The following is a 26,412-nucleotide window of genomic DNA, read 5'->3' as shown; positions in this document are numbered from 1 at the left end:
CAGTAGCTAGGAGCGCTGCTTTCAGAATGCAGTTTGTGTTGTTTTCGGGTGTTTTGTCCTCATTGTCAGCAAGCAGATTTATTGGTGCTGTGCTGTCTATGAAGCCATGCAAGTGAAGCAGACAGAGCCCTTCCTTTGCGAATTTTCTTATAGATTAGCCAAGTACAAATATGAAGAGTATGTTTAGAATAAAAATTTTGGGGTTATATGTGAAAGTAGAGATGTCATTTTTATGATATGAAATAATGACATGTTTAGTGAATAATCAATAAAACTGTATTGATGATTGTCTGATAAATTTAACTGTGATGGCTAGCTCATATTTGGAACCTCAGGATTTTAAAACGTTTTACAGTGGTTTTTTTAAAAAAAGGTTGTTAGAAGAAGCCTTGTGATTACTTTGTTGGTTATATACTAGTTTTGTGCTGAATATATTTTTTTCCTTGTGAAGGAAATAAAAATACAATTTTTTCCCCAAAGGGAGCCAGCTAATTCCAGTTTTAGTTATATCATTCATGATTTAGAATTCAATGATAGCTTTAATGCAGCCAACTAACCACAGATGTGATAGAAAAATACGAGAGTGATACAGTTAAATATCTTTTCAGAAATTAAGCACATAAATTGGTTTAAGCAGTAATTTGCGAAAAGAGTGATCCAGTATTAGAAACATTAGACTTTTGTTTTTTTAGTAACATTTAGATTTTGGTCTGGGATTGTGTTTGTCTTGTGGTCAGTTACTTGAGCTCTGATGATATTCATACTTGTTTGTTTTGCAGGCGCTGGGGTGTTTACTGTATAAACTTTGTTTCTTCACTCTTCCCTTTGGTGAGAGTCAGGTTGCTATCTGTGATGGCAGCTTCACCATCCCAGACAATTCTCGCTACTCCCAGAATATACACTGCTTAATAAGTAAGTACTTGGAAATATTTATGAAAAAATCACAAGATACTCTACTTAAGGGTGGGCTATTTACATCTCTTTACCTAAGCCTAGTTTTCTGATTTCGTGTATTATAGTTTTGTGAAACTATTGTAAAGAAAAACATGAAAAAATGTTTACAGGACTTTTATAGGAATGAAAGCAGCGTATTACTGATTAGTGCATGGATATTTTTAAGCCCCCTAGATAAGCTTTGGTAGAACATAGAGATTATGTAATTAAGGAAGCTGGAATTTCTGGAAAAACTTAGAGTAAAACATTTAATTACTCAGTCTTTGTTCTTTGAAATCTAAATATCCAGATCTGTTGCTCTTTTGTATCAAAGTGTTACCGGTCATAGATTGTAGCTTATTTGGCCAGCCTTTTAAATAGTTATTCTTGATTGATTATAAAACATTTATTGGAAAACAACCTAAGTGTAGTATCAAGGAGGGGTAGACCTATGGGCCCCTGACTCCAAAAGAATGCCTCCATTTTCCTTCTAGCCTCCGTTAAGAGATTTTTCTTCCTTTTAGATGGTGTTATAATTTAATTTTTTATATTCATACATGGTAAAATTTCTTGAAAAGATGATTGAGGGTGGGGAAGATGGCTATCAGATATTAGAATTAAAATATTAGGAAGCTGCAGTATTTAAACAGCACCTCTCAGCATTGTTTTAATTAAAATGTTTCTAGCATGTCTCCTCTGTTTTTTGCATTTTAAACATCCTCTGTCATAGCCTCTAGCCACACAGATCAGTGCAATAGAAAAGAGGGCTAATCTAAATGTAGTTGATGTTTTGTGTTATAAATATGGCCATTCAACTCAATGGGAAAAATTAGATGGAAGTACAAAAAATTATTAGGCATTTTTGGACAAAAAAAACCAAGTTGAAAATCTACCTCAGACTTTATGCTAAAAATTCAAATAAATCAAAGACCTGAATATTAAAAATAAAGTTAAAGGTACTTGAAGAAAATAGGCTTGAATTTATTGATAACATTGGAGTGGGTAGTCTATAGGTATTAGACCTCAGAAACTAGGAAAGAAAAGATGAATCCATTACATATAGGTTTAAGCCATTAAAAGTACCCCCTTCCAAAAAACCCCTATTAACCCCCACATAAAGTCAAATAATAAATTGGGAAAAGATATTTGTAACACATTTGAGAAATGGCTAACTTCTGTAATCTGTAAGGCTCATGTAAATCAAAAAGAAAAGGATAAACACTCTAGTAGAAAAGTGGTCAAGAGAAAATGGATGGTAAAACAGTATCTAGACTTGCTTTGCAAGCTTATTTAAAGAATAACCTCTTTATTTATGTGGATTTGCTCAAACATGTTTGAAATTGGAGAAGTATGTCAGTTGAACACAAACTTACATGGCTTCATGTGGATTTGTTTTCCTAGGCAAAGGGAATCAGAGTAACCGGGTAGGATAGGTGGTGGTATAATTTATAGGGGAAAGCAAGTAGCCCTAAGCTTTGCTTCTGTCCTGCAGGTGTGAGGACTTTTAGCTCTCACTGGAGAGCATTAAATATACCAGGGTTTGTACCTGGGATCTTCTTCACAGAGAGATCCACCTTTATTTCCTGTGGCTCCCTACTAACGGGTGCCCCCTGGATAGTACCCCTGCTGGCTGAGAGTTCCATTTTTATCTTTACTGGTTGAGCACTTCCCAGCCTTATTTTGATGTGTTTTTGTATCCTTGTGGCAGCTTCCAGTTAAATTACCTTCCCAGGTGCCCGTTACGGTTTTTGTCAGTGCTCCGGTTGACAACGTTGTATAGTTTTTCAGGGGTCTGACCCAGCTCTGTTTTTCCCATTATCCCTGTTATTTTTAGCCTGCCATTTTACAGAATGTGGTTTTTTTAAAAAAGCAAATACACCTTTAGATTGTATCTGAATAAACATAGACCTATAACCCCCTCTATTCAGTTGCTTTACTCCTTCATTGTCCAGAAGTTAGGGCATTAAAAGCATGATAGAACTCTGATGGGCATGCTCCCAGAATAGATTGAGGGTTTTATTTTGGCTGTTTTGTGTTCTGGCTAATTGAAGTTTAACCTTTTATTGAGGTCCTTGTAATTCACTGTAACAGTGACTAAAGTTTTGTTGCTGAGTATAATGTTTTTATTACAGTTGAACTGAGGGTTTTATTGGGGACCTTTCAGTGTCATAGAAACTCTGAATATTCTCAATGGGCAATGCTGTATGAGAGACTGGACAGTATATACCCTGATTAGTGATTTAATTTGCGTATAGTAATGAGACCTTATTTTCTTGAGTTAGGTTTTTTTTTTTTTTCCCCCTCTCTGTGTATGTGTGTAGGGGTGTTTGTGTGTAATGGGAAGGTGGAAAAGTTAAACACTTTTGATAATTTTATGATCTGATTGGACTCTACCTAGTTTGTTGATGCTTAATTGTTTTTCATATGCTTCCTTTATTTTTCAATAAATGTGTAGCTTTTAGTTTTTATCAATGGTAATATAATTTTGACCATCTATTAATGTCTTTGAACTTATATCTGAGAGGCAAGCAAAACAGTCGAATAAAATAAAAGCATTCAAGTAAATGTTGGTGTTTTATTTCCTGTGAAAGGGTTTTTATGGATTTTACTTTTTAAATATTGCCTTGAGTAATAAAAGCTTAACAAAGTAGAGATTTTTTAAACAAGAACATACCTACAATGCAGTGTTTTTTAGAAAACACTTAGATTCTTTGCAATTTTATTCTTTATGTTTTTTCATATGTGACCTTGCCTGTTTCCTGTCATCCCACTTAGGTTTCTCTCTCTGCTTTAAAAAAACAAAAACAAAAAAACATAAAAAGATTTTGTGTATTTATTTGACAGAGAGAGACGGTGAGAGACGGAACACAAGCCAGGGGAAGCTGGAGAGGGAGAAAACTGATCCCCCCCCGCCCAACCCCGGGCAGTGGGGCTGATGTGGGGCTCGATCCCAGGACCCTGGGGTCAGGACCTGAGCCAAACGCAGATGCTTAACAGCTGAGTCACCCAGGCACCCCTCTCTCTGTTTTTATAATACATAATGAGTAATCTTCATTGCTTTCAAATAATTCTACATTCAGAAAATTGGAAATTGCCTAGTTGTTCTCATAGTTTTGAAGGTGAGATACTTTATTGGCAGTTAGTTATTCCTGCGGTGTAGTCGCCTCCACACACTGCGTCAAGAACTAATGATGTCTGTGCTGGCTAATTGAACGTAATAAACAAAATGAAAAAATATAAAATAAAGCATTGAAAACATTTATCTTTTTAGTATTACCACTTTTACTAATGCTGTTTGCATCTATTTTCTATGACTCAGGACTTTTGAAAATGGCTATGCCTGATCTTTGTTAAAATTATATCGCTTGTGATTACATAAGAATTTGCAAATACTTTCAATGATCACCAATTTTGTTAAGGGTAATTATTATTACCTATTGTCCATAAATCTCAGTTTAACTAATTTTTTTTAAAGGTTTTATTTATTTATTTGACAGAGATCACAAGTAGGCAGAGAGGCAGGAAGAGAGAGAGAGGGGGAAGCAGGCTCCCTGCTGAGCAGAGAGCCCGATGTGGGGTTCCATTCCAGGATCCTGGGATCATGATCTGAGCAGAAGGCAGGGGTGTTAACCCACTGAGTCACCCAGGTGCCCCAATAAATCTCAGTTTAACTATTAATTTCATTATGTTTTCCTGCTTCTTAAAAGTAGCAGAATCAGTTGTGCAGAATTTTTCTTCTGAGCTTCTGTTAACTTTTCCAGTAGACAAATAATGGAGGTGAATTGAGGGATGAGGAGAGAAGGATTTTCATGATGGATCCAAGAGTTGAAGAGAACTTACAGAGTGTTTAGAGGAGAATGAGAAGCTTAACTAATGGGATTACTGAATATTACGATGAATGAACAGAGGGCTGGCTGCCTTACCTTCCTTTTAGCGTCTGGGTTGTAAGGTAGTTAAGGTAGTATGTTGTAGAGGTTAAGAACAAAACCTTGAGCCGGAGGGCCTGGGCTCACATCTGCTCTGCCACTTAACTTGGTACAGAACATTGGGCACCTCCATTTTTCCTAACCACGTTTTTAAACTGACCATATTCAAAGTACCTGCCTCTTAAAGGTTATTGTAAGAATTAAATGAATTATGAAAAATACTTCTTAGCATGTGTATGTGTTCAGTAAGAGATGGCCTTTAATAATACCATCATGACTACTATAATAACCACCATTACTGCTGATATCATTGTTATAATTCTTCCTAGTTAACTGAAGTTTTGATTTTCTGGGTAAGGGGCAGGGCATTTACTTTCAGAAACTCATTAGAATGTATTTCCTCAGAGATTTCTTTGGATACCATAAGCAGAGCTTGGCCTTACAGATTAATGGTGGCTGTACCAAAGGCTTACTGTAAGTTAGATGCTCAAGAACACACTGTTAAATGTAACTACTAAGTTTTTTTTTCACTGCTTGCTTTGTGCAGTGATTTATACAAACAGCAGGAAGAGCTTTGTTTTTCTTACTTTTGGGTCTACTCAGTTGCTTTGTGGTTCTGTATCTTTGCTTTTTGCAACTCATCTATTGGGCTTAATTTTTTTTCTTGAAATATAGTTGACATGCAATATTATATTAGTTCCAGATGTATAATGCAATGATTTGATGCATGTATATATGGTGAAATGATCACCACAATACGTCTAGGTAACATATATCACCTCACATAGTTTACCTACCACTCCCTGGGACGAGAACATTTAAGACTCTTATTAGCAACTTTCAAATATACAATGCCGTATTATTAACTACAGTCACTGTGCTGTGTACAGTACGTCCCCAGAACTTACTTATTTTGTAACTGGAAGGTACTGTTTGACCACCTTCACCCTTCACCCGTTTTGCCCACCCCTCCCCTTTCCTCACCTCTGGCAACCACCGGTCTCTTCTCTGTATTTATGAGTTCGTTTCTCTCTTCCTTTCTGCCTCCCTCCCTTCCTTCCTCCCTCTATATATAAATGAGATCATACAGTATTTGTCTTTCTTTGTCTTATTTCACTTAGCATAATGCCCTCAGGTCCATCCATGACAAGATTTTCTTTCTTTTTAATAGCCAAATAATATAAGAGAGTGCGAGTGAATGTGTGTGTGTGTGTGTGTGTGTGTGTGTGTGTGTTTTACATTTTCTTTATTCACCCATCAGTGGACACTTAGGTTGCTTCTATAGTAAATAATGCTGCACTAACCATAGGTGTGCAGATACTTTTTTTTTTTTTTAAGATTTTATTTATTTATTAGAGAAAGAATAAGAACATGAGTGTGGGGGATGGACAAAGAGAGAGGGAGAAGCAGACTCCCCACTGAGTAGGGAGCCCGATGCAGGGCACCCTGGGATCATGACCTGAGCTGAAGGCAGACACTTAATCCACTGAGCTACGTGGACACCCCGTGCAGATACCTTTTTGAGCTGTTTTTGTTTACTTTGGGTAAATACCCGGAAGTGGACTCGCTGGGTGATAGGGTAGTTCCACTTGTAATGTTTCCGAGAGCCTCCGTACTGTTTTCCAGAGTGGCTCTTCCAGTTGGCATGCTCACTCCCCCTGCCCAGACGATTCCTTTTCTCCATATCCCCACTAAGACTTGTTATTTCTTATCATTTTAATAGTAAATAAATTTATTTTAATACCTATTTTCTGTGGGAAACCAGGAACTCACTTGCTTAATACATTTAAAATTTATTATGGAAGCAAGAAATACACAAATAGAGGCAGAACAGTTCAGTGAATTGTGTACCTGTTCCCCAGCTCCAGTGATTACTAACTCATGGTCAGTCTTTTCGTCTATAGCCTCACCCACTCTTTTTTATGTTATTTTTGAAAATAATCTCGGACATTTTGCTGTACCTTTGGAAAGAAATCAGAGACTAAGGGAGGAGTTCCTTGGAGGTTTCCAGTCATTGCTGCTGGGTTGCCTCTTGGGGAGGTGTAGAGAGGGCTCTGATCCATGACGTCTGGGGGGCTAGCAGGACTCCCCCAGATACACTAACCGGGCATATTGGTAGTGCCATTTTAGTGTTTGGGTTATTTATGATTGAACACTGTCATTACTGGCTATTAAATTTGGTTTCATTCCAGCAGTCTGTAGAATGAGTTATGTAGGATCCATATACTTAACATGCAAGTTTCTAATACAGATGGTTCTGCTTATGATTTTTCAACTCTGCGATGATGCGAAAGCTGTACACATGCAGTTGAAACCATACTTTGAGTCTTGAATTTTCATCTTTTCTCGGCTAGCGGCATGCAGTGCATGCTCTCTCGTGATGCCGGGTGGCCGCGCTGCGCTGCAGCTCCCAGTCACCACCTGATCTCACGGGTGAACGATGATGCTTTCAAGCATTCTGTGCCCATGCGGCCACTTTGTTTTCCATTTCAAGTACAGTATTCAGTAAGTTACATGCGGCACTCATACTTTAAAATGGACTTCGTGTTTGATGATTTTGCGCAACTTCAGGCTAACGGTGGGCGTTCTGAGCGCGTCCAAGGTAGGCGAGCCTACGTTCGGTAGGTTAGGCTCATTAAATGTATTTTTGACTTACAGTATTTTTAATTTATAATGGGTTTATTGGGATGTAACCCATCATAAGTCGAGGGGGATCTGTAATAATTTCCACAGGCTAACAGATAAAAATAACAAGTTAATGCTTAAAGTATTGATAGTTGTAAAATTAGAGTAGGTGTTCTCTTTTTAGGTGTATTACTGTAAGGATAGTAATAAATAGAAGTCTTTGGGAGGGAAAAAGTTCTTCATGAAAGGAAAACAATTTAACAACATTTTAAGCAGAAAAATTCTTTAAGACCTCTGTTCAAAGTATTTTCCTATTAAATTTGTTGAGCTATCAGAGAGGCTGGTTTGGCTTTTACTTAGGCCCAGGGATGGATCTTTCATTTTGTATAACTTCAATGGGAACCCCTTTATGTAACTTTTGGTGTAAGTCCTTAGTGAAACTAATTTTAACTTGGTCACTGCTACAGTGGGCAGCAGCCCCTTTAACAGCTCTTTCTGTTGGAATAGGCATGGATGTTTTACTTTCCTGTACAATTAGTTACAAATGTAACCATTTCAGCTGCCTTGGGCAAATGTTTCAATTTTTATTTTTTTAAAAGATTTTGTTTGAGACCGTGCATGCCCAGGAGCCTGAGCAGGGGTGGATAGGTGGGAGGGAGAGGGAGAAGTGATTCCCTGCTGAGCAGGGAGCCCAATGCTGGGCTCCATCCCAGGACCCTGAGCCGAAGGCCGACTGAGCCACCTAGGTGCCCCACAAGTGTTTTCTAATAAGCTATGTCTGATACCTTAGTTGGAAATAGCATGGTGGTTTAATTATACACTACCTTCAGTGCTGAGACATTTTGTTATGAGACATTCTTGGGTTATGGAAGTGGTGTTTGTATCAACAGAAAGATTCACACAATTAGGAGCAGAGAAATAGCCTTTCATTTCTATGCGGCCAATGTTTTAAAAGTTGATCTTACATTTTCAGTAGAATCAAGGTCAGTGGGACTGTCTGATGATGATTCACATGATCACTTTAAATTGGGTAAACAAGGGTGTATTCTAACTTCCCTGCCTTTTTTTTTTTTTAAATGAATTTAAACACTTTTGGATGAACTAGACACATGTATTTCTTTTTTTTTTTTTAAAGATTTTATTTATTTATTTGACAGACAGAGATCACAAGTAGCTGGAGAGGCAGGCAGTGAGAGAGTGAGGGGGAAGCAGGCTCCCTGCTGAGCAGAGAGCCCGATGCGGGGCTCGATCCCAGGACCCTGAGATCATGACCTGAGCCGAAGGCAGCGGCTTAACCCACTGAGCCACCCAGGCCCCCCGACACATGTATTTCTTAATCCATTCTTTCAGGAGCATATTTTCATGGGCGATATGGTTTTATTGTCTTTGAAGTCGGAGTTAATAGAACACTAGACTTGAGGTTTAATTATTATGAGAGAAAATGGGCAAACTACTTAAAAACTGAAGTTGTCATTCTTGGCAGATGTGTCTCAGTGTTTAGCTGAATTAGAGCTGATCCCTCTGTACTTCAGATTATATTGTTTAGTTATCGAGGAGTACATTTTGCAATGTACAGTCCTCTCGGACAGTTTGGGAAGTTATATTATTTAAATTAAATGCTTCAAGGTGTCTTATTGAGTTCTTTTCCTTTTTTTCTTTTTTAATGGCTGGTAATATCCACTATAAAAATATTCAGAGATAAAAATATAGCCATGTTCTTCCTATGGATTTCAGCCTCCTCATACTTTTGAATTAGAACCAAATCAGAGGGACACAGGAGCTCATCAGATAAAACTGTCGACATTAGTACTAAAAAGCAGGTTGCAGAATGAAATTTAGATCTGAAGGCAAATGGGCCTGTTCATCTGTGTTCAGTCCCCAAATGTACTTAACCATAGGCAGTGGTGGAAAGCCACAGATTCCCTTCCAGAAGCAGGCCGTTTACCAAACATGGCTTCAGAGAGAATGTTTCTGTCTGGAGAACCATCCTGAAAGAAAGTCTCAGAAATTGATCCGTGTGGGTGCTTATTTATTTTTGCTAGCTAACAGTTAGACAAATCACTCTTTTCTTCCTGGAGAGGAATGAGTTATAGTAGTAGAGAGAGGTAACTAGTACAGTGGTTTTCACACTGTTTGACTGTGGCCCATAGTAAAAAATACATGTTAATTATGACCTGGTGCACGTGTGTGCATATACACACATGCGCATGAAGTAAGTTTCATGAGCTATTGCTTATGCTTACCGTAATAATGCACTCTATATTTTATAGTCTATAAAATAAATGACAGTTGTGACCTTTTAAATTGATTTTACGTTCCATAAATGGGATCAGTACAGTTAGGCAAACTAGACTGGCTTTCGCAGATGTAAACGTGGGAGTTAGAGGTCCTTCTGTTTGGTTCGAAGATGATACCTGTTCTCCCCACAGCTTGGTTGCCTAATCATTGGGAGATATTGTGCTGTGCTTAATTTGGGAGATAGGATTACCTGTAAAGATACTGTTTAGAGGACATAAAATCTCAAGTTTATTGGCTCTTAATGCGTTTCATTACTATGAAAGAAAAAAATATATAGGATTGCCGGAAGGATCATTCTTTTCCACTCTAGATACTTAAAAAGCTTTTCCTAGATTAAGTCAGGCCAGGAAAGTATATTGTTGTGTTGAGCTGTTCTCTGCTCTTACAGAATTTCTTCTGCTGAACTGCATTTAGGTGTGATGTTACCGGTCATCACAGAAGGAATGACCCATTGCAGTTTCTTAAGGACATTGTTCATGCTATATGAACTTTCTTTAGAAACACTTGGGAGAATTTACTCATGGCCGTCAATATTAGGAATAGTGCTTTTTCTTAACACCTGGTTTGTTTTTGTGCTAAGGATACTGTGATTCTTGTAATAGGTCATGTTGCTGTATTTGTGTTGCCGACTAGAAAGTAGCTAAATTTTTGGCTTACATTTATAGGACCAAATCATATGCAGTTTCTTTACTGACATCATTATCCTGTTGTTTTTTTGTGGGGGTGGGCACGGGCTCTTAGCCATTACTTTTCTATTAGTATTAATTTTCTCATATACTTAAAATCTTATAGTTTTGGGGTGCCTGGGTGGCTCATTGGGTTCAGTGTCTGCCTTTGGCTAAGGTCATGATCCCAGGGTCCTGGGGTCAAGCCCCATGTTGGGCTGCCCGCTACTCTCTCTCCCTCTGCCCCTCTCCCTGCTCGTGCTTTCTGTCTCTCTGCTCTGTTTTTCTCTCTCTCAAATAAATAAAGTCTTTGGAAAAAAAAAACAAACCCAAAACCTCATAGTTTTGTATGCTTTTTCAGGTCTCTTATAGGAATAAATATTTATAATTAACTACAGTTGAAATTAGATTTTAAAAGCCAAATAAACTTAATCGTTAGTATAGAAAAATAGATTAAGTTTGTGAATTTGATAAGTTTCTTGTGATTTGTTTTTAAAAAATTATATGAATAAGCATTTATTGTTAAAAGTCTGTTTAAATTTATTTCTATGTCATGTGCTGTTATCTTTTTAAAACATTTAATATTTGTTGGTGTCAAGATCAAATATGATTTCGGAGGATAAAATAAACCTGTAGGTTCCTGAATCTTCTCTGGAATGTAGTTGAATACAAACTAAATACATAAATGTTTTTGGTTATTGACATCTAACAATGGTGACAAAATAATAATCAGTTTTATAAGTGACCTATTTTAAGTCTATAAAGTCAAGTTATATGCAGAGTATTTTTTTTTTTTAAAGATTTATTTACTTACTTTTAGAGAGAGAGAGAGGGAAAGAGAGAATGCACGCATGCACGGGTAGAGGGGCAGAGGGGGAGAGAGATCCCAAGCTTATTCCTTGCTGAGTGCAGAGCCTGATGTGGGTGGGGCTGGATCCCAGGTCCCCGAGATCATGACCTGAGCTGAAATCCAGTCTGATGCTTAACGGACTGAGCCACCCAGGCTCCCTCATGTAGAATATTTTTTAAAACTGACTTTTTAGAATCTCCTGAATCAATTTTTAAGTTTGTACTTAGTGTCATTTGAGGCACACCGTGTTTTTAACCTAAGTTTATCATGATGTTGGAGATGTAGTGTATGTTGTTTGTTCAAATATTACTTAAATTTGAAAGGAAGATTTATTTTTTTTCTAATTTTAATTTACCCATTTATATACTTAGATCTTTCTATACATAATTTTCTTAGCAAGTTTCAGAAGATTATCTAATTGATGCTATGCATTTTTTCCAAATAGGTTTAAAAATGATTTGAGGGGTGCCTCTACTTGCTATAGAAAGGCTCTAGCTTTCTGGCGCAAAGGCTTTCCCTCTTGGCTGACCCCGCGGCAAGGAAGACATTCCATGGGACGTGGCCAGCCGATGCCAGGCAAAGCCACGATGTGGGAAGGCGAAGGCCCGTGTGGCTAACTCTTGGTTTTGGCCCAGGTCATGATCTGAGGGTCCAGGGTTTAAGCCCCACGTTGGGCTCCACACTCAGCGGGAGTCTGCTTCAGGATTCTCTGTCTCCCTGTGTCTCGCCCCAACCCCAACTCACTCTCTCTCTGTAAAATAAATAAATTGTAAAAAAATGGTTTGAACATTGTAAGAACTTAGAGTTAATCAGTGAATCAGAGTTAGAACATGGAGATGTCGTAACAAAATATGAACTTCTTAGTTATAGAATTGAGTGTAGATGTCAGCGTTTTTGTGAACTTGTGAATAAGTGATGTAATAGAAAAGTAGTCATTCGGTTAGAAAAAAAGATCATTTTCGTTAGGAAAAAGTCAGGTATTTCAAGCAATGTTGTAAGACTGGTGTGAAATCTGTTTATAATAGAACCATAAAGCTCTACTCATACTTTTGAACGTGATGTGAATAATATGTAGAAATAAGAGCTAGGGTGAATATCGTTAACATCAGTATGGGAAGAAAGAATGTTTTTGGAAAACGGTTGTGTCAACCCTGAACTACTTTGTTAAACATAATGCACAAACAACTTAATCTTTTCTCAGTGATTCAGGATCATTTGAAAATTAGTGGAGGTATTTCAGATAATAAAATAAAGACCTCTACTGTGGCTTTGGAAATTTCTTGAATAATTCCCTGGTGTTCACTAAACTCACTGTTTTGGGTCACTTTCTGAGAAGAACATTTCTATTTGTTTATTTATACTTCCAGTGCAGAGCTCTTCCGTGACCATTTTTAGCTTCAGTTAATGCTTCAGGTTCATGTAGAAAATAACAATTTCTTTATTTTCTATATTTTATATATATATAGAATATATATATATGTATATATTCTATATATATATAGAAATATATGTATATTTGTATATTTTCTAGAACACGAGCAAACTCTACTAGAATCACTTGATCTTAGAATGGAAAAGTGTGTATATTCATTTCATTGTTTTAATGCGCCCCTATATAGCTTCTGTGTATTCCGTGAAACTTACCAGTTTAATCTGTTCTTTCAGGGTTCATGCTGGAACCAGATCCAGAGCGCAGACCTGACATATTTCAAGTGTCCTATTTTGCATTTAAATTTGCCAAAAAGGATTGTCCGGTTTCCAACATCAATGTGAGTAGTTTTTCAAGTAGGATATGAATTTAAAATCCCATTTCTTTTTTTTTTTTCTTTAAAGATTTTATTTATCTATTTGACAGAGAGAGATCAGAAGTAGGCAGAGAGGCAGGCAGAGAGAGAGAGGAGGAAGCAGGCTCCCCGCCGAGCAGAGAGCCTGATGCGGGGCTCGATCCCAGGACCCTGAGATCATGACCTGAGCCGAAGGCAGAGGCTTTTAACCCACTGAGCCCCCCAGGCGCCCCCAGTCTCAACTTTTAAAGATTACTCTGGCTCTTGTTCAGATAGTTCTTTATGGTGCATTAAACTTCGTTCATCCCACTAAAGCAATAGGGAAGTTGGTACTATTTCTTTTTGTTTTTTGAAGCTTCAGTGTAGTGTATTGTCTGTCGAAGCTGAAAGTGAGGAAGTTCTAACCTAGTAATGAAAGTAGGTTGATTTGACATTTGTGGACTTTTAGCTTTTCATTCAGCAAATGTGTATTTGGGTGCCTACTCTAAGACATTGGAGAGCATGTGTTTGGTGACCTTTACGAGTGGTGTGATGAGCGTTATCTGCAGTAGAAACAACACTTCCCTCAGCTCTTGGGCTTCGCTTCTTTTTCCAAAGTCCTTTGGAAAATAGTCACTGATTTACAAGTATACTGTAATCCTTCTTTTAATCTGATATTTACCAGTTTGTGACGTGGATCTGATGATGATGTTCTGTTTCTTTTCCAACGGTGTCTGTGGAACATGAATATGAAAGTGACATTTGGGTACCGTGCAGTGATATTTGCAGATTAGATCTGGCAAATACATGTGAGCGTGTCGTAGGCATCTGAGGTGCAAGTAGTATTTCCTTGATAGTACTTTTCAAGGGTATATCCATACTGTTTAAATGAAACTTTCTGCAATTAAAATGAAAACGAAAATGAAAAGTTTTATTTTTTTCTTCCAAGAATTCTTCTGTTCCTTCTGCTCTTCCTGAACCGATGACTGCTAGTGAAGCAGCTTCTAGGAAAAGCCAAATAAAAGCCAGGTAGGCAAAGCTATGCTGAGATCGGGAAAGATATTTTTTACAAAGTGTGTAGTTCTTTTTTAAATTCTAGCTAGTATCGTTGATTAAATAATCACTTTCACACACAAAAAATGTTATGTTCTTTATTGCATGTGATGAGTAGCTTAGATAGCAACTATAAAATGAGCTTTTTTGCATTAGGTATGGGATTTGACATCGGTCTTACTCGAAATGCTCACCCTCAGCAGTTAGGAAGTGACTATGCAACGAGTGATGTTCCATTGGGTCATTTTGAAGGGTGTCATTATTTCTTCACATGGTAACTCTAATTCATGAAATTTTTGTATTGTGTTTATAGCTAGTATTTTTTTTTTTTTAATTTAAGGAAAGAACTTACAGCAAACTAGAGTATTCTGAATTCATGTGTTCTTTTATGTATTCTAATACATATTTGGAATATGTATTGCTATGTATAACTTATAATAAATGGTTATAACTAATTCTTTTAAGACTGATAAAGAAGTATAATGTTTTAAATTATCATTCATAGTTTGTTATTGTACTAAGTTTGATATGTATTATGTAGGTTAAGATGTGTGTCTGATCAATGATTGAATTAATGGTTTTTTATACTATTTTTGTCTATAAAAGTTAATAAACAGGATTATAATTTAGATTATCAGACATAATATTGCATGTGGGGAGATATCTTGGTCACGGCTTTTTTTCCTCCTTTTTTTAAAGGTATCTTTATTTGAGAGAGAGCATGAGCACTCGAGTTGTAGGGGTTGGAGGGTGGCAGAGGGAGAGAGCGTCAGAGAATCTCAGACTCCCCGCTGAGCACAGAGCGCATCTCAGGGCTCGGTCTCAGGCCCCTGAGATTGTGACCTGAGCTGAAATCAGGAGTTGGACACTTAACTGACTGAGCCACCCAGGTGTCCCAGTCAGAGCTTTTTTTGTATTTTACTTAGGTAAAATTTTATTTGACATGAAATACATAAAATATGTTTATTATGCACCTGTTATATGTAAGATATAGATCCTGGAAACACAAAGGAAAAGGAGCAGTGTTTATTCTCAAGGAGCTCAAATTCTAATGAAGATAGACAAGAGAACAGTTAGATGTATAGATACTACGTTACATAGGTAGATACACACATAGCTACTGTGCAGCTCTGAGAGTGGAGGAAGGGAAAGCTGGGAGCAGAGAAAGCCTCCTCTCCCTGGGGCTGTGGCTTGCTGCTGGATGGACAGAATGTCACCTGACGTGATGGGGAGTGAAACTACAGCAGACAGGCAATTCAGGCAGGAAGAATGCCCTTTGTCAACGTGCCAGGCTGAAGCATAAGGGGACATAGACGGCAGTGGTGGGGAACGGTAGCTAGATGCCGTCCCGAGCAACTTGGTCTGTATGGCATGCTGAAAAATTTGGACTTTGGGCTTGAAGCCGGTGAATTTTCAACTTTGTAGTCCGCTCTACTATTTGGGACTTTGTGTGAGATGTGTTGTTATAATAATAAAAAATAATTTGTTGTTTGTAAATTGTTAAATATCATTTATGAATGACTTTGTTTAAAAAATATGACCTCAGTCTAAAAATATTATCTTCATTCACTTGAATTTTAAAATACTCTCTCGAGTAAGAGACTGAAGGAATAAAGTTCCATCTAACTTGTGGGAATCTCTTCTGACCGACTGTCTTGTCTGTGACACAGCTGTAGTTGGCAACTGCTGTTAGAGCCAGGTGGCAGTTATGAATTACCACAGGACATGTCAGTTCAATTTTACTGTGGTCTGTAAAATCTTATTTATTTTTTAATGATTTATTTGAGAGAGAGAAAGAGAAAGAGTGTGAGCGGTGGGGTGGGCAGAGGGAGAGCATCTTTCAAGCAGACGTCCTGGTGAGCTGGGAGGTGTTGCCAGCTCCAGCTCTAGCCCAAGACCCATGACATCATCACGACCTGAGCTGAAACCAGGAGTCGGTCCCTTAACTGACTGAGCCACTTAGGTGCCCCTATTGTGGTTTTTTAAGTAATTATTGTGTTAATGATGAAATCTATAAGAAAGTAGACACAGATTTTTTAAGAAGCATGAGTCAAGTGAACAAAAATGATGCTTTGAATATCTCTTTAACCATGACAGAAGTCCTAGCTATACAATTATAGGCAAATGAAATAGTGCGACTAAAATTCACAGTGCTATCCATATTAGGTTAAATCTGTACATTACATTAAAAAATTAGGTTCACTGGTGCTTATGGTCAATAATATAAATTTTCTCTTTATTGACAGAATCAGTAAAGTACTTGAAAAAATTTAAGTATCTATAAAACCTAGTTAAAAAATTAAGTTAGTCTTTTTTTTCATGTAGAAGTCTTCTTGATGGGGGACAGGTGATTGGAGAAATTTTTAAATAGCTAGTATCATGATTTACATGTTTTAGAGCTTTTATGAATATTATCCATCTACCCTGCCTTTACTGAGAGACATCGCATCCTGGTTTCCTTCTTTCTTAAAAGCTCCTTTCTACCTCCTTAAAACCTGCATCTGCTCTTGGGACTGTTAAACATGGGAGGCTTGTGACTCATGTCTGAAAATGGGATTGAGAATTACTGTCCTGGCAGATGGAAACACTAAAGTATTTTAAGAGGAGAGAGTCTGTGTTTAAGAGATTGTTCAGGAGATAGGGAATAGGAAAGACAAGGAGGGAAGCAGAGAAACAGCTTTGTCTACTGTAATAGGGCAGATGAGTCCTTACGGTGGTGGCATTACCAGTGATTACTCAGTCTTTTGTTTGAGGCGAGTTTGTGCCTTCATGTTGCCTAATCTGCCCAGGCATTTTCTTCCCATTTCTGCACACAGAACGCTTAATTTCTTTTTTACTGTCTAATGAAAGTGTGTTTATTTTTACCCTCTAGTGCCTACCTGAAGCCTTCATAGCCAAATTAGATTAAGGGTAGAATTACTCCTCTATGAAACTGTTGACCGTACTAGCTTGACACTGGTTATTTTTACTGTCTTGCATTTATTTTACTGTACTTTCATGAACGTGTATCATATCTTCCTGGGTATACTGTAAATTGTCTGAAGATGATATTGTGCTATGTTTGCTGGATATCAGTAATTATATAATAGATCTTGGTACATTGGTAAAATACATTAGGAAACGCTACACTAAAGTCTGTAGAACTTTGAACATGCTTTTTAGAGGTTTGCTGCCCTCGTGTGTTGTGAATCTCTACAGAGCAATTTATAACGGGAACAAGGCAGGGTGAGGTCTGGCCCATCCTTTCCACTTAATAAAGAATGGCTAGACAGATAAAAGACTGTACAGGATATACAGTCCCCAACTTGAACTTAGGGAGTACAGCGTTGGTTTTAGTGTCATATCTGTAATTTGAACTCAGTAAGTACTTGATTATCATTACGATGAGATACAATTGGTTATATGTATACATAATAATTTTATTGCCTTTAATTCAGTCTTCATGACTTGTACTATAACCCATCCCATCTGAAACATAAATGTCATTTTAGAAAACCACACACCTACAGTATATTTCTGTTACTATCTAAAATCTTCGATTTAGTTTCAATTCTTTTCTCTGACAAAGTTAAGAGGGCTCCCTCTTGTGGTATGCACAGACATAAGGGAGAGCCGTGCATCTATACAGTTACTGTATATCGGGCATTCTCCAAATGCAGCAGATAGAACTTGGTAAATCATGTGTGCAGACTTTCATTTCCAAGTCATTGGAAAAGGTGCTGAGGGAACTTGGTGAAGAGATTTTATGGCAGTCCTGTTGAAAAGTGAACATATGATGCTATTAGAAAGTAATTGAATTTTTGTACTGGATTTATAGAAAAAATAAGTTGATGAATATGTGAGTTAAAGATTTCCCCTGGCTTTTTTTTTTTTTAAAGAAAAGAAAATGTGTCCCTTAGTGTTCTTGCTTTCAAAACTATGCTTACTGTTTTGACCATCCCTGTCTGTGGCCTAAGCTAAGTTCTAGTGGGGAAAATGTTGCATAATTTCCATTCATTGTTCTAAGTAAAGCATGTTGAAGATTCAAGAAATTGAATGTGAACAGGTAGCTCCACTCTTTGAAAGTTTTGGTTCTTTTGTGAGCTCTGGAGGGCAGTCTTTTCTTTCTTGATCTAGAGTCTAAGCTAAGGGAGACTGTTATTTTTTGTTTCTTGTTTTTTATTTTTCTGACTGGTTTAGAGAATTGGCTCCTGATTCTCTCCAGAACCTTATGAGAAGGTTTCTGTTTGTTTCCTTTATTTTGTCTCTTTAAGAGCAAGCCTGTATTCTTTTTCTATCCGCTTCAGTGGTGGACTATGGATGGTAGCAGAGCATACTGGTTTAAGGAAAATGGTTAGGTTTATTTTATTTACTTTCCTACCTTTTTTAAACATTTAACACTTGAGAATAGAGAGGAAGAAGCCAAGAGGACTAATATGATACTTAATTAATTAAATATTAAATTAATTAAAATAATAATTAAAATGCATCTGTTGAAATAGAGCCTTTATAGACAAATACTGAATTAGAAATAATCCCAGGATTTGGAATGAAATATATTCTTCTGTTGTAGAATAACAGATACCATTGGACCAACAGAAACCTCAATTGCACCAAGACAGAGACCAAAGGCCAACTCCACTACTGCCACACCCAGTGTGCTGACCATTCAGAGTTCAGCAACACCTGTTAAAGTCCCCGCTCCTGGTGAATTCGGGAACCACAGACCTAAAGGTAATAACAGCCCTGCCAACCTTGTCACCTTTATTTTAACCTAAACCTTATGGCTTGATTTCCTAGGAGTGTAAATTATTGGCAGCTTACTGTTGTGAAGCAGGTCGCTTAATGCTTAAGAAACTTTCTACTGATGTCTGATAAACTCAACCCATTGTTTTCCTAAAGTTGTAGGCAAAAGCGGTTACTGGTAATATAATCGTTTGGTACAAAAAGCTTCCATTTTGCTTATCCATAGAGTCTTCAGCTAGTAGGGTTTGAGGTTGGTAATAAGGTTCAGGAGTATAGACAATTCTGTATCGTGTTGGAAAGGAGGGGGTTGAAACTCTTGTCTTAAAATGTTGTATGTCTTTCCACTGCATCCAGAACCCTGGCGGAGGAGTGTATCTTGGGTCACGTGGAGAGTACAACACAGAAACCTGTCTTCTCATCTGATTTTGAGAAGATTTATTTTTCTGATCTTAAATATCTTCAAAGCATTATGATAAAGTGTAGGACTTAGAAAAAAATTCCCTAAGAAAATCTCTAATATTAGATAGTGAACTTGTCCTAGCAAGGGTCTGGTGTTATGACTTGTAGGCTCATCTCAAGAAAACACTGTTTTGCACTTTATTTCATGATATAGCTGTTTTGTTTTAATGTTAAAATGTTTTAAATTAAGATGTTTTCAGCTAGTATTCTCTAATGGTTAAGAGCCCATACTTGGAGCCTCATGAACCTGAATGTGAGTTCTGTTTTTCCCATTTCTTAGTAATGTATGTTATAAAAGTTCTGGTACCTATCTGATAGCATTGCTGTGAGGATTACATAACTGCTTAATATAATCCCTTGCCACGTAGTATGTCCTTAAGAAATGTTAAATATTAGCTACTATTACTGTTAACTCTATACTCAGGAAAGGTAATGTTTATGTTACCTGATGCGTTGCTGTGTCCTCCTGTCATGACCAGGCATACCAGATGGAGGATTGTTTCATGGAAAAGGGAAAATAGGGGAAGTTGAAACCTTTTGTGTCTGTTTCTTAGCCTCCTTGTTCTCTCTTGTAAAATGAGAATAAAAGCTGTTTTTCCTGTTACAAGAAATACATGACAAGGTGTGTGGTATCTGGGAAGGTTCTGTTTTATAGTAAGCATTCAGTGTTCGTTTGTTCTTTCTTTCTCTCTCTCTCTCTCTGTCTTTTTTTCCTACCACTTTGGGTTGGCGATCCTATTAGTTTTCTCTATCGTTTATCAATGCCCTCCAGCCAAAGACCACTAGGAACACACTTGTATTTGAACAGATTGGGTTTATTACTCACATATCATGGGAATCTGTGGGAATGTCTCAGATGGTGTTTGAAAGACTTACTGAAGGATTTGGGCTTGTTTTCGGTATTTTGGGGGAAGCTTGAAGGAAGTGGGACTTTGCTGTGGATTGAATGCCGTCAGGGAGTGAATATGATACCATAGGTATTTTGATAAATCTTAAACTTCTCTAGAAGGAGGGAAGCAAAACCTCAGATTTGGTGTCCAAGCAGCAGTCAGCCATAGGAGCAAGGCTCCATCTGGGAGAGGTCTGGTCTTTTTTTGGCTTGGACAGTGTTCCTGACCCTGGCGGTGTTCAGATGCAATGACGGGGTGGTCGTGTTGCCCGGGTCCACCATGGTGACAGGAAGCCTCCTCTGACATGAGCGTCTGTGAAATTGTTGACTAGGGGCTGTGAGGGTCAGGCCTGCTCTCAAGGCAAGGACTGCGTTTCTTTTTGTCATGTTTCCAGCTTGAGTTGAAAAAGCAATATTCCTTCCCTCCTGCCATGTGTGCATCTTTTAACATTTCTCCCCCATTAAATATTATACAAGAAATGACCCACAAATATGTTCTTTTAGAATATTCAGACAGTATGGTAGTATTCAGGGAAAAATATTAAAGTCTCCATTATTTTCTTCCGTGGAGTAAAACTAGCAGCAGGTTAGTATGCATTTCCTGGGTGTATTTTTTTATGTTCTTGCACACAACTGCCTGGATACGAAATCCTTAGGTTGTGTTTAAGGTAAAGGGACTCATACTACACCTAGTTCTCTGCAACTTGATTTTTTTTTAACTCTTCTGCTTAGGAGAGCTTTGCCCATTAGTGCATACACATCTACCATGTAGTTCTTAAAAGGTAGATGATATTCCACGGTGTAAATGTACCAGTTTATGTAACCATTCAGGTCATTTCCAGTATTTGGAGCATCCTTAAAACAGACTCTTGATTTCCACGTTAGAGCATTTTTCTGAGGAAGATATTAAAGAGTATACTCATTTAAAATTTGCCAGCTGCTGCCACATTGCCGTCCAAAAAGACTTCAGAAATTTACACTCACAACAACAGTGAGTGTCCTTTGATTCTTATTTTTGCCAATACCTGATAGTATTGGTTTTTTAAAATATTTCCCTTTTGATAGGTGAAATATCTGTTTTTATGTTAATTATTGATTAATTAATACCACTGTTTCATGTTTACTGTTTGTTTTCTTCTGTGAATTATCTTTCATAATTTTGTGAGATTGCTTTGTTTCTGTTTATTTTTTATTGCCCTTCAGATTTTGTTTTTACGTCTTCTGAGTATTAGTTCTTTGCTATATGTGTTGTGAAGTTTCTTACAGTATGCCTTTAACTTTCCCGGTGAATTCACTTCACTTCTCTGAGCCTTCGTTTTGTCCTTTGCAAAACGGGGAATGATAGCGCGCTGCTTTAATGACGTACTTGCAAGCGCCATTTCCACGTAGGATTGTTATGTTGTTTGGGATTTCTCTGGTGCTCTGTGGCCTGGGCTTGAGAAGCGGGGACTCCTCTTAGCCTGAGGTGACGAGAGCGAAGTCAGAGTCTGTGAGGTGAGGGTGTGCCCCACGGGTTACCGCAGGATGCTCCCTGCTGCGCCCCGGCTTCACCGCCAGTCACGGGTGGTCACAGTTAGACGTCAGGGTCCTAGAAGATGAACATAGCTGGGGAGCTGCGGTTTTAATAGTCTACCGAGAGGGAAGAAATACACTTAAAAGGCTCATGGTGGTAATGTCTGTGTGGTAGAATTATGGTTTTAATTTTCTTCTGAATATTTTTATGAACGTTTCAAGACTAATTATAATCAACACTCATTTCCTTAGAATTAAGAAGTTGTAAAACTGTTTTCACAGGGTGTTGGATTTAAGGTCTGGGGAGGTTTGACGATGTTGGTGAAAAAGAATCCTCGTCTCCCTCCTCGCACCCTCCTCCTCCTCCTCCCCGGGCTCACAGCGCTGCGCTTGACTTTATGGTGACTCGGAAACTATGGCATTTCGCATTTCCCTTCTGCTACTGTGTGTCTCTTTCTCATTGACAAGGATTTGCCTTGGGTGAAATTTCGGAAGCTTATAAATAAATAGGCGCTGAGGAGGCGGTGGGACTAGCGTCAGAGCCCTTGTTGCCGTCTGTTAAACGGAGGTTCCGGGGCCGTCCTAGACCAGGGAGTGCTTGTCCCGTCCGTCAGAGCCTGGGCCGGACCCGGCCGCGAAGACGGCGTGCGCAGGGCAGAAGGAGGCCCTAGTGAAGGAACGGGCCGGAGGGACGCGAGCTAAAGCTCGGCGAATGTGGCGTGTAGACGGCGGGAACCGCACGGGCAAGGGCCGGCGCCGAGCGCCTGGGCTAGTCGAGAGCGAGGAGCGGGACGAGGCGGGTGGGCTCGGAGGCGCGGCGTTCCTACGAGGTCGACTGGCTCAGGGTCGTGGCTGATGCGCCAACGTTCCGGGTCCTGAGGTTCCGGGAAACAGCGCGTCGGGCCGTGTGCTCGAGCGCACGCGGGAGAGAAGAGGGACCGGCCTGCTCAGGGGCGCTGAGCGAGGCAGAACGAAATCCGGCCGCTGTGCTGAACTCTTGAGGATGGTAACCTGCGTTTTTGAAACCCCTTTTAGGAGCCCTGAGACCCGGCCGTGGCCCCGAGCTGGCGCTGGGCCAGGGGCCCCCGCAGCAGCCCCCGCAGCAGCCCCCGCAGCAGCACCGCGTCCTGCAGCAGTTGCAGCAGGGAGACTGGAGACTGCAGCAGCTTCACCTCCAGCACCGGCCCCCGCAGCCGCCGCCGCAGCTCCTCCAGGACGCCTACGGGCAGCAGGTCACCCTCCACTTTCTGTACCCACGGCGGGGGCCCCGGGGACTCTGGCTCCAAGGCAGCCTTCGCCCCGTTTGCACACTATTGAAGAAAACACATTTTCTTGCCTTCTGTGAGATTCTTGAAGAATCTCCTGTTGAAGTAGGTTGCATCAGGACTTTATGAAGCCAAGAAATGTTTAGTCATTGGCATTTTGAGTAAGCATGGCCTTTATGATGAGTGTCATCTTTTTCAGGTTATGCTCTGAGTTAAGAAACAGCTTAGGAATGTCATTGTTGGAAAGGTGGCATTTAGGCTCTCAGACACAAAACTGTCTTGGGCTTTTGTTCTAGGTACGCCCCTGCCCCCCCAGGCCTGGGTTGGTGTGTGTGTGTGTGTGTGTGTGTGGAGGGGTGGCATTTAGAGTTGGAAGGGACACAGACAAAAAATGACCCTAAGTTCTGTTCTGCCCTTTGCCTTATCAGAACCTGCAAATTTCTAGTTTCATTAAGCAGTTTCATATTTAATGACTTGTCACAATTCCCTCTCTATCATTTCCTGAAATGTGTTGAGCCCAGTAAATGCATGGCACCTCTCGTGGGGGGCTCCCTCTCCTGGTCTTGATTAAGAGACCCGGAGCAGAACAGTTAAATGGAGGTGCCACTGCATTGCCGGAAGGCATCGTGGAAGGGGAGATAAAAGAGGTTGGGAATTTACTGTGAGTCCCGGACCCAGGTCATTTCAGGGATTCTCGTCAGCGGGGAAATGTGTCAGGGTTAGTTTTCTTCCAAGCATCCTTAAAGTGCACTGGGAATGCAATTCCAGTGAGCACATGTAAGTTACAGTCAGTTATGGACTAGAGTTTTTGTACATTGATGCTTGGACTCCTAGTACTGAAATCATTGTTACGATGGGGAGCTCAGTACTAAAAAATATCCCCCAAGCCAAATAAACCAATGGCACAAAAAAGGCGTGCCTGATATTGATGAATTTCTTTGTTTTTTTCATTGTAGTATCAGCACGCAGTGCAGCAGCAGCAGATGCTCCAGCAACAGGTTTTGCTGCATTCCGTGTATCAGCCGCAGCCTTCTGCCTCACAGTATCCTGCAATGGTAAGCGTTTCGTAACTTCTAGATAGTTCTCTCTGAGAATACATTCCAGTGTGGGAATTCCCAGTATGAATGGTATTATTCAGAATTTAATTATTCAGATTTGACTCAAGTCAGTTAATTAACACATTCTTACCAAAGCCAGTAGTGTGTGCTTTAGCAGCCTGACGTTGGTCTGACCCGTAGCACCTGAACGTGGAACACTGTAACTGACAGATGGTATTTTTCTCCTCCCTCCTCGTATAAGGGAAATGATCTATTTGGTCATATGTCTCTTTCATTTGGCACATGTCTGTTGAATAAAAAAAGAAACTCAATGGGAAATTGCATTTGCTTCAGAGCAAATTTATAGCAATTGCTGTACTAGTGACTATAAACTACTCTCTTGTCTTACACTGTTCAAAGGAAGATCTTTGAATCCTGTCACATGAGTCTAACTTCACAACTTTTTTTTTAATTGAGGTATAACTGACATAGCATTCTATTAGTTTCAGGGATGCAATGTCGTGATTTGATGTTTGTATATTTTGCAAATGATCACTGTCATACCCGCACTCAGACAGCTCCGTAAGTAGACTTCTGTTCACTGCTGTGATGTTGGAGTCGCAGACTGCTCCTTCGTGCGCACGCTGGTTTTCAGGCTCCTGACGGTGCTGCCGGCGTGCAAGGGGAAGAACGTAGTAAACAGGGTGGTGCTGACCGGGCTTCAGTGACCTCAAGCCCTGTCTGGGGAACGGCGTGTCTCGTTTCAGGTGCAGCAGTACCAGCAGGCTCTCCTGCAGCAGATGCTAGCGCAGCGTCCGCAGCCCCAGCCCCAGGCTTCACCCGAGTTTCTCACGTCCCCTCAGGAGTTCCCGTCCGCCTTAGTTTCCTACACTTCTTCCCTCCCAGCTCAGGTTGGAACCGTAGTGGACTCCTCTTATAGTGCCAACAGGCAAGTATCTTTCCGGCGAATGCAGAAGGCATGATCGTGGAAGTGGGTGTGAATGCAGAGTGGAGTCACCAAGTGGCTCCTGAATTGCAAGCCCATCTTTTTGCAAAGTCCCCCCTTTTCTCGCGCTAGTCCTCTCTTCCCGACCCTGAGGATCCCTGTCCTTCCTTGCTTTTCCATCAGTCAGATCTAATAATTGCTATTTGCAGGTGAGGCTTCACAATATCTAGCAGCATTTAAGGCTAAGGAAATTAGTGGCTTATATGTTAAGACAGTCTTTGTAATTTAAATAGAAACAAAGTCCTAACGGGCTACTTTAGTAGTTTAAAAAAAGGAATCCTTGTAGACAAGTTAATTTAACTTTGTCTACTTATATATATTATTACTTTCAATTAATTTGATAATACTCATAAAGTTTGTCTAGTTTGGTTTAATTCAGAGAGGTGCAAAAAATAGTAATGTGTCATTTGGTTCATTTATAAGATCGTGCAAGCTTATTACAACCACAGCCTGGTGTATTTTGGTTACTTAGATATGCTGGTTAGTAGAGTTATTTTCATGGATCATTCATATTGAAAACATTACGGTGAAGAACTGTGGTGTCAATTTTCTCAAATTCAGATTTGAATTGGGGAGTGCTTCAGGATTTTATAGTGAAAAATCTGTTGACCATTATGAATATTTCCTAATATTTTTAGATATGTAGGAGGAAGTCGCTATTAGAACTTTGATTATGGGAACTCTGAAGAGGTTCTATATAATATTATTTCAGTATATGAGCATTAACTGGGAAAAGGTGTCTGCAAGCTTTGGCTAGGACTTAGGCTTGAGAAAATACAACATCAGTAGCATACTTATTCAGTGAGTCGGTCGAGAGGGGGATAAAATATACATACAGTTTGCTGTAGTATACCTCCCAGCGTGTGTGTGTGTGTGTGAGAGAGAGAGAGAGCACGATCAAAATAGAGAGGAAGGGAGGAAACATGGATTGATTGAAGTATTTTCCTAAATCAAACATTTAGATGCAGGAATTAGGACAGGTGTGTCTAAGTGCAGAGCAGGGCATAAGATGAGAGGCTGGTTTAAAGATTCAGATTGGTATTTGCCAAACTATTTGTTATTTGCCTACTCTAGTATTTCCAGGCTGGGTTGAAAGAGAGGTAACCAGGGGTTCTTAAGTTAAGGAATCATTAGACTCTCACCTTCTCTTAAGAGCCAAGAGGCCTAGTAGATAACTTTCATAAAACGAGAGGTTCTGGCGTCCAGACTATGTGGATACTTAAAATACAATGAATTATTTATGATGTAGAAAATAACCCTCATCTAGTTTTAGCTAATTCATGAAGCACTCCTTGGTCACTATGTAGAGAATGCCTCTGTAAACGGAGAGTTGTCGCGGTGTCTCAGCAGAGCCGGGACGTGGGACCGTCTTATTCCGTGGTGATTTTAGACGGATCCTGTCTGAC

The 26,412-nt window shown here is 39.4% G+C and overlaps 1 protein-coding gene across 4 annotated transcripts in view; it reads left to right on the top strand.

Moving 5' to 3' along the window:
* BMP2K (BMP2 inducible kinase) overlaps positions 1-26,412 on the top strand; it is a 116,573-nt gene that overhangs the window by 66,181 nt on the left and 23,980 nt on the right. For all 4 annotated transcript variants that reach the window (XM_032882717.1, XM_032882569.1, XM_032882646.1 and 1 more), the window contains 7 exons: positions 780-912; positions 12,963-13,066; positions 14,010-14,089; positions 18,666-18,826; positions 22,734-22,930; positions 23,920-24,018; positions 24,768-24,949. In XM_032882717.1, coding sequence (XP_032738608.1) covers positions 780-912; positions 12,963-13,066; positions 14,010-14,089; positions 18,666-18,826; positions 22,734-22,930; positions 23,920-24,018; positions 24,768-24,949 — 956 coding nt within the window. The remainder of the gene's footprint in view (positions 1-779; positions 913-12,962; positions 13,067-14,009; positions 14,090-18,665; positions 18,827-22,733; positions 22,931-23,919; positions 24,019-24,767; positions 24,950-26,412) is intronic.

The sequence above is a fragment of the Lontra canadensis genome, unplaced genomic scaffold, assembly GCF_010015895.1.
Source record: "Lontra canadensis isolate GAN:19392208 unplaced genomic scaffold, GSC_riverotter_1.0 scaffold1, whole genome shotgun sequence".
NCBI classification, from domain to species: Eukaryota; Metazoa; Chordata; class Mammalia; order Carnivora; family Mustelidae; genus Lontra; species Lontra canadensis.
The sequence above is the reverse complement of the archived record's forward strand: the minus strand, read 5'-3'. Positions and strand labels throughout refer to the sequence as shown.